This window comes from Tympanuchus pallidicinctus, unplaced genomic scaffold (genome assembly GCF_026119805.1).
Source record: "Tympanuchus pallidicinctus isolate F22 unplaced genomic scaffold, pur_lepc_1.0 scaffold8, whole genome shotgun sequence".
NCBI lineage: Eukaryota > Metazoa > Chordata > Aves > Galliformes > Phasianidae > Tympanuchus > Tympanuchus pallidicinctus.
The window spans coordinates 53,254,756-53,269,895 of NW_026294802.1; the positions used below are offsets into that span (position 1 = coordinate 53,254,756).

Sequence of the window (15,140 nt, forward strand, 5' to 3'; positions counted from 1 at the left end):
AGCAGCCGAATCTTTGGCCTCTTTCAGAACTCACTGGGTTGGTTCTGTGGGAATTGGCATCAGGGCACAGGATGACTGCTGGGTGGGGAGATGTGGCAATGGTCCCCAGGTGAACTAACTGTGTTCTTTGCACCTGCAGGGCGAGATCGGAGAGCCTGGACAGAAGGGCAGCAAGGGTGACAAAGGGGAGCAGGTGAGTGTGATGGATGTCATCTGTGGCTGTTTTTTGGCTGAACGTGTGGTTATGTCACGCAACCTGCTGCAACCAGAGAATGGTCTCATTTTAATTTCGTCCCATCTTTCCTTTCTCTTCTCCTTTGCTTTGTCAAATTCACCCACGGTGTAAAAATGAAAGTGCCTGCTGAAGTGTCTTTCTCCTCCAGCTCCCTTGAGATGCTTCCCTCTCACTTACATACTTTGTAAATATCTCAAGCATCAGCAACGCTTGCCTTTGGAGTTGGGCATTTGGCTGCAATTGCTTTTCTAGATGCGTGTGACACACGGAAGGTCCCTTTGTGTGTTCAGAGCCTGAGGAATGGAAAATAAATTGTACAGGTTCTCCTGTAAATGTGCTGAAATACGAGGTCAGGTTAAGCTGGCTTTGGCTTCTTGGCCCTGCACCTACGTGCAGAAGGTGATGCTGGGCTAAGGGTGATCTGTGGGACATCTTATGTTACACAGACATGCACAGATGGCTTCTTTCTTCCCAGAAAGACTTCCAGCTTCCACCTCCCTCGGAAAGTGTTTTGCAAAATAAGCTTAAGTGTGTCCTTGGGCACCAGTCCTGCAGGACCCTGGTGCATCCAGGCTTGACTCCATCCTTCCCCTGCTCTCACTTGAGAATTTATGCAGATTTAATGGATGCTATGCTCAAGAGCCTCTCATTGTACAGGTGAGGTTTTTCACTCCTAAATATGACTTTGCACTTCTGTTTCCTGACAGGGTCCACCAGGTCCTACAGGCCCACAAGGTCCAATTGGTCAGCCAGGTCCAGCTGTGAGTACTGTTAGCAGGAATTCTTCTTACCCAAAAGCAGTGCTGGGAAGCACTGGACAGAACTGCAGTTTCTGCTGGGAGCTGCTCGTACCCAGTGCGTGTGGATGAGCTTGGCTGCTGGCTGCAGGGGGAGGTGGTGGGGATGGGCTTTTTGCCTGCCATGTGCCCATGCTAAGCTGAATCAGACTGTTTCCTCATAGGGTGCTGATGGAGAGCCAGGTCCCAGAGGGCAGCAAGGCCTTTTTGGTCAGAAAGGTGATGAAGGACCTCGAGGTTTCCCCGGTCCCCCCGGCCCTGTGGGCTTGCAGGTAAGCTGCAGCATCCAGAGGGGGCTGGGGTGATGAGGGCTGAGGCTCTGCAGGATGTATTCACGACTACAATTATCCCCTTCTACCCCCGCACAGGGCTTGCCTGGACCTCCTGGTGAGAAGGGAGAAACAGGTGATGTTGGGCAAATGGTAAGAAGCTTTTCTCCTCCCATTTTCATCACTGATGTACGTGTTTTTTCCAAGGAGCTTGTCTGAAATGTCTCCTCTTTCCCTCAGGGTCCACCAGGTCCACCTGGGCCCAGAGGCCCCTCCGGCCCACCAGGAGCAGATGGACCCCAAGGTCCTGCTGGGGGAATAGGAAATCCTGGTGCAGTAGGAGAGAAGGTAAAGCATGCACTCCAACCTGACTGAGGGCTGCAGGAGGTTTGTTCCAACACTTGCTGTGAGTGGGATGGTGATGGGGTAAATGCGTGGCTGCAGTCATGCACAGTCTGTGAATGAATAGGTGCTATTTGAAGGGAGGAGGCTTCTCCCAGTTTGAAGTGCATGTAGTGCTGTCCTTGAGGTACTTCTATTAGTGATTTCTTCTCAATTAAGTAAACAGATCCATGTGTATATGTGTATTGTGTGCGTATTTGTTAATATAAGCCAAGGAGGTGGAAATGTACCTGAAAAAGAAAACTGTGATGCTCAATGTCCAATGACTTGCTGAGGCTTGCAGCTCTCAGAGGTTGAGCAAATCAGCAGAAAGGTCTGCATCCTGTAACTGTGGGCATCTTCTTTTCCTTCCTGTAGGGTGAGCCTGGTGAATCTGGTGAGCCCGGTCTGCCTGGTGAGGTCGGCCTGCCGGTAAGTCTGCTGCTGTGGAGGAGAGCTTTTCTCCACCAAAAAGTTGACTAAAGGGGTTTCAGAGATGCACAGACGTTGCTGGGGCTGTAGGGACTGAACCAGCCATGTCCTTGGTGTGGGCATCACACAGAGACACTGCCATGTTCTGGGGTGTTTATGGAATAGCTTCAAGTCAGCGAATGCAGGCTGTGCATGACAGCATGAACACCACTGAGTCTTCGTGTTTTAAGATACAGACAGGCTTTTCCAGAACTGATCAGAGGATAATTAGAGATCAGTAATAGTAATAGACACAACTTTTTTCTTTCACAGGGTCCAAAAGGTGAAAGAGGTGAAAAGGGTGAAGCAGGTCCCTCCGGTGCTGCTGGTCCACCTGGCCCTAAAGGTCCACCAGGTGATGATGGTCCCAAAGGCAGCCCTGTAAGTACCCCCTCCTGTCAAAATAGCACTTCCTTGTCTTGCCTCGTGGAGATTTTCACATGGGAAGACACTTTCCAGAGAATTCTGTGAAATCTGAAGTTGTTTACCAGCCAGATAATTGCCCATCTAATATTATGCAATGATAATCCCATTCCTTTAGAGTGCTAATGAGGAAAAGACCCAGTTGTACCTTGTCTTCTAGCAATACTTGAATTGTTAGTCTCATTTTGCAGGCTATCAGAAAACCCATCCCTATGTAGAAGGTGGTACTTCTTCTTTGCACTTGAGTTTATGCATTGCCAGTGTCCTCTGCACCAAAGCAAAGCTTCCAAAATAGCCTGGGGGAGATTTATGTGAATTTGGGAGCCGTATCTCCAGGGTCAGATCCCCGCTAATGCAAGTTGTTGTAGCTCTATTGAAGCCAGCAGGGCTGTACTGATTTATACCAGCTGACAATGGTACGATATTTGTCTTGCCTGCTCCTTTGATGCTTGTTGGCTGAAGAAATTCATCATGCGATAAGCAAAGATGGTACGAAGCAGCAGAGGAGGCAGGGGAGTTAGTCATCTCCCTTAACAGATGGTTTTTGGGATGCTGCATTATGGGTTGAAACCTATTGTCTGAGCACTGCTCTAAGGATCATTTGAAGTGCACAATAGGATTGTAGGGAGAACTGTGGTGAAGTTATTTTAGTCGTCGAATGATCTGAGAGTATCTTCAGGTGAAAAATGTTACACATTAAATGGAAAGGAAAAGCAAAGCCTTCTAATCTTTGCATTCCCCAGAGCTGAGAGGATTCCGCTGTCACTTGTCTGATATATTTATGAAAAGCTCGATGAAATCCCATGTTGATGCTGGAGCTTTGTGTAAACTGGCTGCAGAGCTGAGCTGGTAACTGTGACAGGTTGAAATTACTGAGCACGCAAAGCTGGGATGTGATCTGGGCTTAGCTTTGAGGGTAGGGAATTGGGATTTTGCTCCCCAGGGTGAACGCACATGTTGCACCTAGAGTGATGGGTGCGAGTGCTCTGCAGGTTTGCAGGTGCAGATTCTGACCTGGGGATGTCTCTCTCCTCTCTTTGCAGGGTCCAGTTGGTTTCCCTGGTGACCCTGGTCCTCCTGGAGAGCCTGGCCCAGCTGTAAGTGTTTGTCTCGCAGAGGGGCAGTTAGGTTCCTCCTTTTGATGGAACACGACTGATTACTGTTCATTCACCACTAACTCTTTTGTCATTTACTGTTCTTGGGGAAAGGGTGGGAAGTCCCACCGTAAGACCATTCTTCTGACCATGCTGCAGCCTTTGGGGCAGTAGCAATGCAAAACTTACATGCTGAACAACACCTGCTGCTTCCAATGCTTTATTTAGCTCCATTCATACCCTCCATCTGCCTGTTTATTTCTTTCTTCTCGTATTCTAGGGTCAAGATGGTCCCCCTGGTGACAAAGGTGACGATGGCGAACCTGGTCAGACAGTGAGTAACTGGATGGATGGGATCTGTGTTCAGTCCCTATGGTTACTGTGTGCAGGTGCAAAGGGTTTGACACAGAAAGATGTATGGCAGCAAATTCCCACCAGCTTCCTCTGAGCAAGTCCTCTGCTCCTTCCCAGTCCTGTCCTCCCTCTTGTCTGTGTGACCCTGGCTGCTGCCATCCACCCAAGGCTGCTCAGCAATACATCCAGAAAGCAAACAGTAGCTTCTAGAAAAAAAAAATCCAGCCTTTCATTTTAAATTTTCCATGCCTTATGGTATTACATGGCGGGAAGAGATAAAACGAGGTACCACCTGCAGCCCAGGGAGGTGTCAGGAGTTGTACCAGCCACCCACACCCTGGTTTGGAACAAACTCTGTGTCTCTGCTTGAGTTTTACACACTTCACTCATTCCTCCCATGTCTCGTGGTGCAGTTATGACTACTTCTCCTCCACTCTCCATCTAGGGGTCCCCAGGTCCCACGGGAGAGCCAGGCCCTTCTGGACCCCCAGGAAAAAGGGTAAGCAGATCTTTTAAGAATGATTTTCCACGTGTATTTGTATCATTTTTTATAAGCTAATTTTATTACTAGTCTAAAGTAAACGTAAGGCAGTAGCATGTTTTTTAAAAAAAAAAAAAAAGTCTGCCATCTACAGCCATTGGAAATCAATGGGAAAGTTTTGAGCTGAATTCCATTGTTGGTTGTTTTGTTTTGTTTTGTTTTAAGATTCTAATACCCAAAAGGAAATAAAAGTTGCTCCAACATTTCCTCCCTTGCTGGTAGAGCCCAGGGGTTTGTGCAGCAAGAAGCTAGTTTGTAAACCTTTTCAGAGAGACTTGCCTCTGTGTTGCCTTCTTTCCTGTGGATGTGGCATTGTTTTGGTAACTCCATTAGAGTGTTGCAGATCAGGGTAATCTGAGTTTTGCATCTATTCTGTAGGGCCCTCCTGGTCCTGTTGGTCCTGAAGGAAGGCAAGGAGAGAAAGGAGCCAAGGTGAGAGCTGAATGGGATTTCTTTCTTACTGTGTCTTTCATGTGCCAAGCTGCTCACCCTCTGACGTTGTTATTTGAAAGACAGTGATTTGATTTTGCTGCGTTACAACAAATTAGCCTGAATTTGGGATCACTGGCCTCAAGTCTAAATGTGTGTTTTTATCTTTTAATGAACTCCGTGGAGATAATCAGAGCTTGGTAAGGTCATGGGAGTGTTTTCCTTGCTTTGAAATGACAGAGTGCCATATTTGGCAATTTAATGTGCTGTCAATGAAATGGCACGCTGAGTCCTCCATCATATCCCAGAGCTAGCACAGCATTATTGGACCATTGTTATTTCTGTAGGGGTAATGGGGGAAATGTAAAGTGGGATTGCAAATTACAGCTCCAGTTGTCGTGGCAGCCTCAGGAATGCTGATGGCGGAGGACATGCTCTGCTAGCACATCTCCCAGGACATAAGCAAAGAAAGCTTTGTGCTCTGGAGAGCTTGCAGCAAAGGCTGTTCTTGCTGTAAATCAGCAGAAACAGACAAGTCTGAAAAGTGAAGTTGTTTGGGAGAACGCTTTTCCTCGGCACATCAGGGATAAGGAGGGAGCAGTAAGAAAACCAGCAGATGGAAAATGTTATATGCTGTGCAGGGAATTGCATTCGCTCCGTGATATCCTGCTGTGTCTCTGAAAAGATGGGTCAGTGCCCCAGTGCATATTAAGGCATGCTGTCTCTTGCATCCAGGGTGAAGCTGGTTTGGAAGGGCCTCCTGGGAAGACAGGCCCAATCGGTCCCCAGGGTGCTCCAGGGAAACCCGGCCCTGATGGCCTTCGGGGAATTCCTGGTCCAGTTGTGAGTATTCCCAAATACTCCTCTCACCCAAGAAAGCTTCTTGGTGGCCTTGCTGCTGTAACCCATCTGCCTTGGAAGATGCTTTGTTCCCAATGTAAGATGCTGTCTGCAAGGGAGCAGACGGTTTCCATGCTTAGGTGCCTGAGAACAGATGAAACATCCTCAATGGAAATGGCACAGTGATGGATACCATCACCCAGCGTGTTTTACTGAGTGTTGGGTCTGCTTGCACTCTCTGCATTAATGTTCCGTTGAGCTCAGAAGCCACTTTTCCACTAGAGATATTTATGCTCGTATTTTTGCCTTTATCTGCAAGAAAACAGGGCAAATATCCTCTGGCACAGTGGCCAGATGAGGGTGGGTTCATAATCATTTGGGAGCAGTACTGTTGTGAACGATGACTTTGAGAGGACTGCACTGTTTTACAGGGTGAACAAGGCCTTCCAGGATCCCCTGGCCCAGACGGCCCCCCTGGCCCACTGGTATGTCCAAACCATCAGATCTGAATGAGTGTTTGAGATGGGAGAAGGCTTTTTGCATGAATTCATTCTCCCCTTTGTTTTCCCTCTTGTCTCCCAAAGGGCCCACCTGGTTTGCCTGGCCTCAAAGGAGACTCTGGTCCTAAAGGAGAAAAGGTAAGTGCCGTGCATGACCCCATTGGGTGGCCTGGTGTCTGTGTCTGGCATTCACATGCAAAATGAACAGGTTCTCCACTGCAGTGCTTCTCTTTATGTATTTGTAGCATTTCCTGTTGCAAAAGGGCAGTGCTTTCACCTTATTCAGCTGTTTCCATATGTCAGGGATAGCTATGCACTCCTGTCACCTTGCTTAGATATTTGGGTTTGTCCCTATGAAATGTCTTTCACAGGTAAATTTGGCATTCTGTTAACTGCAGAGAGAGATTGTAATTAACATCTGCTATCTTCCCCTAGGGTCATCCAGGTTTAATTGGTCTTATTGGACCGCCAGGTGAGCAGGGAGAAAAGGGCGACCGAGGTCTCCCAGGCCCCCAGGGCTCTGCAGGACCCAAGGGAGAGCAGGTAAATGCCAATCTCAGCGTGAGAACGTTTTTGAGTCACATTTTCTATCTGAATGTGGTTTATTCTATGTATGAAATATAGTGATGCTCTGAAATGACCCATTTTAGGAGAAATAAGATTCTTGAGGGTCGCATGAGAAGAGTTGAGTAGACTTGGAGAGATGGTAACACAAATATGTGTCAGGAGGACTGACTTTCAGAACTGTGTGCCATACTCTTGTTTGGATCACACACGCATTTAAAAACCAATTTAAGCTTCAAATCTTTATGTCCTCCAAAACCAGTTGGTCCTCCAAAACCAGTGGTTAATTCCATAGCTGTGGACCAGTATTGCTGCCTGCAAATCAATATTGTTCTGCTCTTATTTTTCAGGGTATCACAGGTCCCTCTGGACCAATTGGACCCCCAGGGCCACCAGGACTACCGGTATGTGACCAGTAAAAAAGGTAACCTTTAGACTCCTGGGGAACTGTGCAGCCCTTCTGGGGTCACTTTGGGGTTCCCAGATAACCCAGCACAGCCTTTCTGGAGTGACTTCATGTGATGATGCTAACAGCAATGGGGATTTCCCAGCTGAGCATAATAACAGCACTTGGATGTGTTTCAGGAGTGCTTTTTTATATGCTTGGAAGAAAAAAAAAAAAGCAGCATTCGTCTGAAAAATGGGCCCAAAAAGGGAGTGAATGTAAAAAATAAATAAAATAAATACAAAATGCAGAAACTAGTATGGTGGTGTTCTCTCTCTCTCTCAGGAGAGGCTGACTTCTCTGCTAACAAAGATACTAACTCCCTTCTGTATTTTTCTCTATGCAGGGTCCACCTGGTCCCAAAGGTGCTAAAGGATCATCAGTGAGTATAGACATTGCTAAGTGAAGAGGCTGAGGATCTCTTATTAAGTGCTCAGCCTGCTGTGACTCCTCCACATCAGCAGCGTTAAGGCAATTAGCCAAAGATGGCTGTAGCAAATGCAGCCTTTTCAGACTATCCCAGCTCAGAAATTATAATTGGGGATGGTTTCTGTTACATGCATTGTACTTCACTGAACATCAGTGTAGCAAAGATCATAAGGAGGAATGCAGTGAATAGTCCTTATGAGAAAAACTACTACTGTAGTGCAGAGGGTATTAAAAATAGACTGTGAAGCAGGAGGTGGCAAGCTGAAGAACGAGGAACTCTGTGAGAAATGCAACACTAAAGTGAGCTTCATGTTACAGATCTCCTATTCAGGCAGTTAAAAATTCCTCTTGGGCAACTTCCTAAAGTCTTTTTTTGTTTTGTTTTGTTTCTTTTGTTTTTCCATAAAGAATTCAGTGTTTTATTAATTCTGAGCTTGGATTCGATTCTGAAATCTGCTGAATTGATTTGGGGAGGTAACATTTTCATCCACTGAAAGATCCTTCCTTTTCTGCAGGAAGCCTGAGGAAAATTTGATCCCTGCTAAATCTTGATCTGCTTAATCCCAAGTGTTTGACATTGTTTCTTACCGAGCACCAGAAAATAACCAAAACACAAATTTTACTGGGGGGTCGTGGGGATGAGAGACCCTCTTTGTGTGACTAGAAGGGCAGGAAGGAAACATTTACTGCTAGAGACTGTGGAAAAAAAATTAAGTTTGGGCTGTTGTATCAGTTACAAATGCTATTTACTGAGTGACTTGTGTTTTTCCTTTTTTTCCACCTAGGGTCCAACTGGTCCAAAGGGTGAATCGGGTCTTCCTGGGCCCCCAGGGCCTCCTGTAAGTACAGCTCCATAACACAAACTTAATGGGTGTCATCATGTAGATTTCCAGATAAAGAGTCAGCATTTCAGGAGTCCTGCAATGGAGTGACATCTGTTAGGGATGCCAGGGAAGAAAGCAGAAGGTGAATGGAAGAATTAGTAATGAGAGGAGAACAAGAGAAGCAGGAACCAACGTTGGTGGCTGGGGTTTTCCTGAGTGCCGCCACGGGTGTTTCAGATCCTAGTGTGCATCTTGTCATGCAGTTCTTCAGCACTGGTGGCTGCTTTGGCTCTTTCTTCTGTCTCGTCCCTATTTCCACTGAGAAGTTGCATCTTCTTCCCCCATCCATCAGGGTCCTCCTGGAGAAGTCATCCAGCCTCTGCCCATCCAGTCTTCCAAGAGGACCAGGCGAAACATCGATGCCAGCCAGCTGGTGGATGATGGAAATGCTGACAACTACATGGACTATGCAGATGGCATGGAGGAGATTTTCGGCTCACTGAATTCCTTGAAACTGGAAATTGAACAGATGAAGCATCCGTTGGGCACTCAACATAACCCAGCTCGTACCTGCAAGGATCTCCAGCTCTGTCACCCTGATTTCCCAGATGGTGCGTCCTGGGACAGAGGGGACACAGGGAAAAAACACAGTGGGTTCCCAACTCCAGCTGGTGAATATGGTTCAGTGCAGGAAGAGAAAGATTTTGGGGACTCCCAGGCCCTTGTTGCCCCCTGAGGAATATGGCTGATCACAGAGGTCATAGAGACCTAGAGACATGGAGAAAAATGGGGATGTGTGTTTCAAAACAGCTGTTCCTGAAAGATGCCACAGTATTATATGGCATCAACCATCATTCTTCTTAAAAATACATATCATAGTAGCCTATGATGGGGATGATACAGCCCGAGTAAGATGGTTGTTGAAGGTTGATATCCCTTCACAGTGCTGATTCTTTCTTCCCCTCTCCTCCTTGTCCTGCATCCAGGTGAATACTGGGTGGATCCTAACCAAGGATGTTCCAGGGACTCTTTCAAAGTGTACTGTAATTTCACAGCTGGTGGAGAGACTTGTATCTTCCCTGATAAGAAGTCTGAAGGAGTAAGTCCACACGACGTTCTTTAATATCATGATGATAAAAGATTGTTTCCTAATATGAATATTCATATGCACGGTGTTGGTTATATTGATGCGTACTGATCTGCTTAGTTGACCCATAATTTTTGTCACACAGCCATGCGCTGTTTTATGGAGCTGCTCTCCCTGTTGCAGAGCTGCTCTGCTGGATGCAGGCTGTGATGCTCCTCAAATGCAAATTGTGCTACTACTTGCACAGTGCCATGAGTGTGAGAAAGGCTCAGCCTGCTGTTTTTCCAGAGAGAGGACCTTGAACAGCTATCACAGCAGCATTAAGTGTTGGATGAATGGTTTTATTATAAGCCATAGCAGAGTTTAAGACATATCCCCTTTCTGTCCGTCCTTAACGCAGTAGAAGCACGCTAATTTGCTTTATGGTTTGCAGGCTGTAAGGAAAGGACAGTCCCAGGACACCTGCAGTAAAGTTTGCCCATTGCTTTTGGAGAGATTTACAACAGAAGTGAGGGAATTTTTGGAAGAGTGGGGGAGCACACAGCAGCCATGCTCCTTCCTTGTGCTCTGCCTGCAAAACAAGGGGTTCAGCTGCTCGAGTGGGACTGCCATAAGGGAGGGATGCTCTGACACAACCCTTCTTGCCGAGGTCACTCCTTGTCCCAGTCTAGGTGGTTGGAGCTCCACCGTGCTCAGTGGTCCAGCACTATCAAAGGGTGCTGCATGTGCTGCCCTGTGTGCTGCACAGCCTCTGGAGGCACTCAGAGGCTTTTCCTTAATGCTGCTCTTTGCCTTTCCTAGCCCCTCAGCATCTGGATTTGACATTAGAATGACAGCAGCCTCCTCCATTGCCAGCGCTTTCACCGCTCATATTTCTTTTTATTTTCCTGTATCTTTCCTTTTAGCTCTCCTGCCAATAGGCTGCACTGACGGTTTTGCATCCAAAGTATCTAGAATTAGTGATCATTAGCCCTTAGCAAAGGAGGCTGGTGCAGGCAGTGGCATCTCCTTCTGCTTGAACTTGGCACCATAGGGCTCTGCCGGCTGGTCTTGTTAGTGGTGTATAAAGATTAAGAAAACATGCTTTTAAAACGAGTCGGCCATTTTCGATAAGACATGCAGATGCTGCCCGTGGGACTGAATGTAACTTCATTTCTTTCTTTTTTTCTCTTTTCTTTCCTTCCTCATTGCCGTCCACAAACTAGGCTAGAATTACTTCTTGGCCAAAGGAAAACCCAGGCTCCTGGTTCAGTGAATTCAAGCGCGGTAAACTGGTAAGATGCATCTCAATGCTTTCAGTTTTCTTTAACCCGTGTCATATTTTACAGAGTAAAATGGCTCGTTGGCCCAAAGAACAGCCTTCCACATGGTATAGTCAATACAAGCGGGGGTCTTTGGTAAGTGGCTAACCTTGGCCCTCTAGTCTGAATCAGAGCACGTCATCCGCTTTGGTATGGCCAGACCTGTTGCACTCTGCATGCTCGACTAATCGCCATCACAAGATGCAGTTAAAAGGTTTAAGGTGGAATACTTCAGGTGGAAAAAGAAGCAAAACCACACAGGGATGCGTTTGCTGACCAGCTCTGTGCCCTGCAGGAGGGTGCTGCTGCCCCTTGAGCTGCTCCCATCGTAGCAGGGGCAAACTGGATGGCCCTGTGCTGCTGTCCCCAGAGAGAGCAGCCTTGTCCTGCAAGCCTTTGTGTGATGCCTCACCCTGGAGCTGAGCTCTGTGCTGCTGCACCACTTCCCTTGGGGGGTAACCTAGGCTGGGTTGGTGACTCTGCACATGACCAGGTCAGGTTGTCCTCAAAGGAGAAATCTCGTCTCCTTGCTGGAGATGAGCCATGCTGGGGGCTCCCACACCATCCCCAGAGCTTGGGAAAAGTGAAGTCACTGATTCAAAGGAGGAGATTTCAAGCCAAATGCGTTCCAAGCCTGATGGCCTGGGATTGGATATAGGCACAATTGGGGTTTATTTTTAAGGGAGAAAAAACTGCTGTGAGGTCAAACAATATTTGATGTCAGCAAGCAAACTAGACATCAACATGTTAAAAAAAAAAAAAAAAAAGAAGAGAGAGAGAGAGAAGCAGTTCCAGTATTTTGTCCTGTAGCTGAACAGTTGTGTTGTGCATAGATCGCTCTCCCACTGAGCCCTTCATCGAACGATGAGCACGAGCCAGCTCTCCTCCAGCAATGGAAATCTTCCACATGTGTATCAATTCCTACAGGATTAGCAGGGTGCACATCATGAGCTCGGTCAGATCAGAAGGATGAGGGAAGGAGGAAATGCTCAGCAGACATGAGCAGGTGGAGGTGCTGAGGTCCCCGTTGCCCAAGGCAGAGGTTTCCTGCAGAACGTTTAACATCCACCTTGAAGGGCAAACAAAGGAGGATGCTGCCTTGTTTCCCTCAGCCACATTTCATTGCCACTAAACACGTATGCTCTGATTCTGCCCACAAGAAGGATATGGCTTCTGCAGCTTTTCTGCACCATCCAACAAGGCCGCAAAGCCAAGGCTTCAGCCTCGTAGCTCCTTGGAGGGCAATTACTCATAGCTTAATTACAGAGCACTTCATCAATTAATATTACAAGTACATTCATCTCTGCATCTTTTGTGCCTTTTTTCCTTTCTTTTTCCAGCCTGTTTGTTGGCTACTTTAGAGGCTGAATGGGCACCCTAGAACTTGGGGCCCATTTTTTAAATAGGAATTTCAGTGCCACTTTGTTCCATCTTTCTGCATTCTATTCTCTTGCCTTTTACCTGTCCCACATTTCCCATTTGCAAGAAAAAAGCCACCAGCACATAGAAGACCTTCCACAGCAAACCCCAAAACTGTAAAGTTTGCTTTAAAATAAAATAAAATAAATTCATACCAGTCAAATATTTGGAACTATGAGACTGGTAAACTGGGGAGGTGTTTGCCTGGACATGAGTTGGTTGAATTCTGTTTGTGGTTTGGCAGGATGGCTGTGGGTGCCCTTCAGGTTGGCAGGGCTGCTCTGCTCAACCCAGAGCCTTTGTGCCCAGCCTGGAGCCATGGCACTGCCAACGACACATCCCATAATACTGCTTACACCAGGTATGCCAATGCTTGCCTTTCTTCTGATGACGCCCAAAGTAAGATGGATGGAGTAAATGGGGAATACAAAGAAACCATTTTGTTTTGATGCTTCCCCACCATCATTAATCAGTGACACAGCGTATGTGGAGTTAATTTCCCAGCGTTCCTCATGACGCAGCCAGACTGCATTTAGAGGGATAACAGAGTTGCAGATGTTTTCTTTTGGCCTCTGCTTTCCTCCTGTGTGCATTCTGCACGCACGTAATTCCCGGTAGCTCTAACAAGACCTGCCACCCATCCATCCTGTTATCCCTCACTGCCATATGGCATCTGCCACAGGCAAATACTCCAGCACAGAAAAAAGGGGAAAGGATTGATTTTTTTTATTTTCGTTTTTTTGCAAAACCAACACGCTTTGTGCACACAGCCATTTCCCAGTGGGTCCAGTTGTAAACCTCGTGCAGAAGCAGAACAGCTTAGCACACAATCTGGCTCCCAAACCAAGCATCGATTTGAAATAAGAATACACAGGAAAGTAACTTTTGCAGGTCAATGAGCAGTGCCACGTGCACTGAGTACTCAGCTTTTTGTGTCCCCATCCTTCTATGTCCTGATGGTTTCTTGCTCCTGGCATGCATGGCTCTCTCATGGTCAGTCATATTTAACTCTCAGGAGGACAGTGCAACAGCATCCTGACAACCGGTTGGTATATTTTATTTCTTCTCATCATCTTTTTTACTCAGAACTTTGTTGTCTGGTTGTGAACCTCTTCTATTGTTTGCAGCCCGCACCGTGATCTGATGCTTCACCGTACCTTGAAGAACTCTGTGCTGTTTGTATTTTTCTCCCAGTCATTTCTTAAAGAAGTCGGCTGTCTGTAGAGGGCAGTTTGAAGAGCTGCTCCAGTGGCTTTGCTGTGGCTGGAGGTGCCACCTCAAGTGCAGTCAGTCCATGATGTTGCTCTGGCTAATCCTATGGTGCTTCCTTGTTGGAGGGCGCAAGGGAAAATGACAGAAAGGCCTGAAACCTGAGGAGTGGAGGGGCCTTCCATAATTTGTGTTTTGCAGAAATAGATTTCCAGAAACCATTCTCCTTTGAAGGAGAAAAAGAACCTGATGTGCAGGACAGAGCAAATCCCCATGCAGGTGCAGCTGTCAGTAGGAGCAGGATTTCTGCAGAAAAGGTTGCAAGGATTGCTTAAAATCCCAGTGTGGTGGTACCCAGGAAAGATGAATGGGAAACACCTCAGTGTGTGCAAAGTACTTACAGAGGTGAAATAACTGTGTCAAATGGGGCAGCAGAATAAAGCTCCAGACCCTTCCATAAATCTTCATTCTCCTCAAAAGCTGGAGAAATATGCTCAGTACTGGCTTTATGCCTGGAGATATACATCCCCGGATTTGTTCAGTGCTGTGTCGCTTTGCAGCTGGGGCTGAAATCCCCATTCCTTTCTCCTCCTCCTGCCCTTGGTTTAGCTTTGTGTGGTTTTTTTCTTAGCTTACCATCAGGTCACAGACAGCAACACAAATAAACTGCCCCTGGCAGCAGGAGAATCAGAACATCTCTGTGCCATGCAGCATGGCAGGAGCCAGGATGGGATGGGGAGACCCAGCCCCAGAGCAGAAGGCAGGGTGCTCGTGCACGTGGGGATAAGGATGGATGGGAAATCTGGTGGTCCTTGAAGCTCCCTAAATGCATTCCTTTGCCCCTCACTGCCCAGCGTTTCCCCTTTTCCACTTCCCATAGCTCTCCTACGTGGATTCGGATGGGAACCCCATCGGAGTGGTACAGATGACATTCCTCAGGCTGCTGAGCGCCTCGGCCCACCAGAACATCACTTATAACTGCTACCAATCCGTAGCCTGGCACGATGCCACCACAGACAGCTATGACAAAGCCATCCGCTTCCTGGGCTCCAACGATGAGGAGATGTCCTACGACAACAACCCGTACATCCGAGCTGCATTCGATGGCTGCGCGGTACGTGGGGAAGATGGCAGGAAGGGTCTCTGAGCAAATCGCTTCCCCATTCCCATCGATTTGGTTGCTCTGAGGATTGAGGTTTTGCCCTGAGTTCAGATGTTGAGCTGCAGCCCTGCCCTCCCCATGCACGCACAGCCCATGGTGCTCTTTTCCTTCTCTTCGGCTGTGAACCACATCCAGAGTTTTCAAAGGTGGCACAACATCCAGCCTTTGCTTCTGCCTTCTGCTGGGCATCTGATTGAGGACTGAGCTCTGAGCAATCTGCCCTCAGGAACTGTAAATTTGGCGAAGTAGGTGCTGCTTGCATTTATTTCCAGACCCAGTTTGTCAGTGCAAAAGCACGCATAATTCTCACATTCTGCAACTGCAGTGCTTGAAGCCCACGGGACTGAATGATAGAGTTGTTTGACA

The 15,140-nt window shown here is 47.3% G+C and overlaps 1 protein-coding gene across 2 annotated transcripts in view; it reads left to right on the top strand.

The window, feature by feature from the left end:
* The window catches only part of COL5A1 (collagen type V alpha 1 chain), a 127,618-nt gene that overhangs the window by 107,868 nt on the left and 4,610 nt on the right, over positions 1-15,140 (top strand). The window contains exons 44-65 of one of the 2 annotated variants that reach the window (XM_052668038.1): positions 140-193; positions 943-996; positions 1,197-1,304; positions 1,401-1,454; positions 1,542-1,649; positions 2,061-2,114; positions 2,427-2,534; positions 3,620-3,673; positions 3,951-4,004; positions 4,470-4,523; positions 4,944-4,997; positions 5,730-5,837; positions 6,266-6,319; positions 6,419-6,472; positions 6,770-6,877; positions 7,249-7,302; positions 7,690-7,725; positions 8,558-8,611; positions 8,949-9,207; positions 9,583-9,695; positions 10,889-10,957; positions 14,493-14,726. In XM_052668038.1, the coding sequence (XP_052523998.1) occupies positions 140-193; positions 943-996; positions 1,197-1,304; positions 1,401-1,454; positions 1,542-1,649; positions 2,061-2,114; positions 2,427-2,534; positions 3,620-3,673; positions 3,951-4,004; positions 4,470-4,523; positions 4,944-4,997; positions 5,730-5,837; positions 6,266-6,319; positions 6,419-6,472; positions 6,770-6,877; positions 7,249-7,302; positions 7,690-7,725; positions 8,558-8,611; positions 8,949-9,207; positions 9,583-9,695; positions 10,889-10,957; positions 14,493-14,726 (1,899 nt within the window). Of the gene's footprint in view, positions 1-139; positions 194-942; positions 997-1,196; positions 1,305-1,400; positions 1,455-1,541; positions 1,650-2,060; positions 2,115-2,426; positions 2,535-3,619; positions 3,674-3,950; positions 4,005-4,469; positions 4,524-4,943; positions 4,998-5,729; positions 5,838-6,265; positions 6,320-6,418; positions 6,473-6,769; positions 6,878-7,248; positions 7,303-7,689; positions 7,726-8,557; positions 8,612-8,948; positions 9,208-9,582; positions 9,696-10,888; positions 10,958-11,011; positions 11,081-14,492; positions 14,727-15,140 lie in introns of both variants that reach the window. The other variant, XM_052668039.1, reaches the window with a different exon arrangement.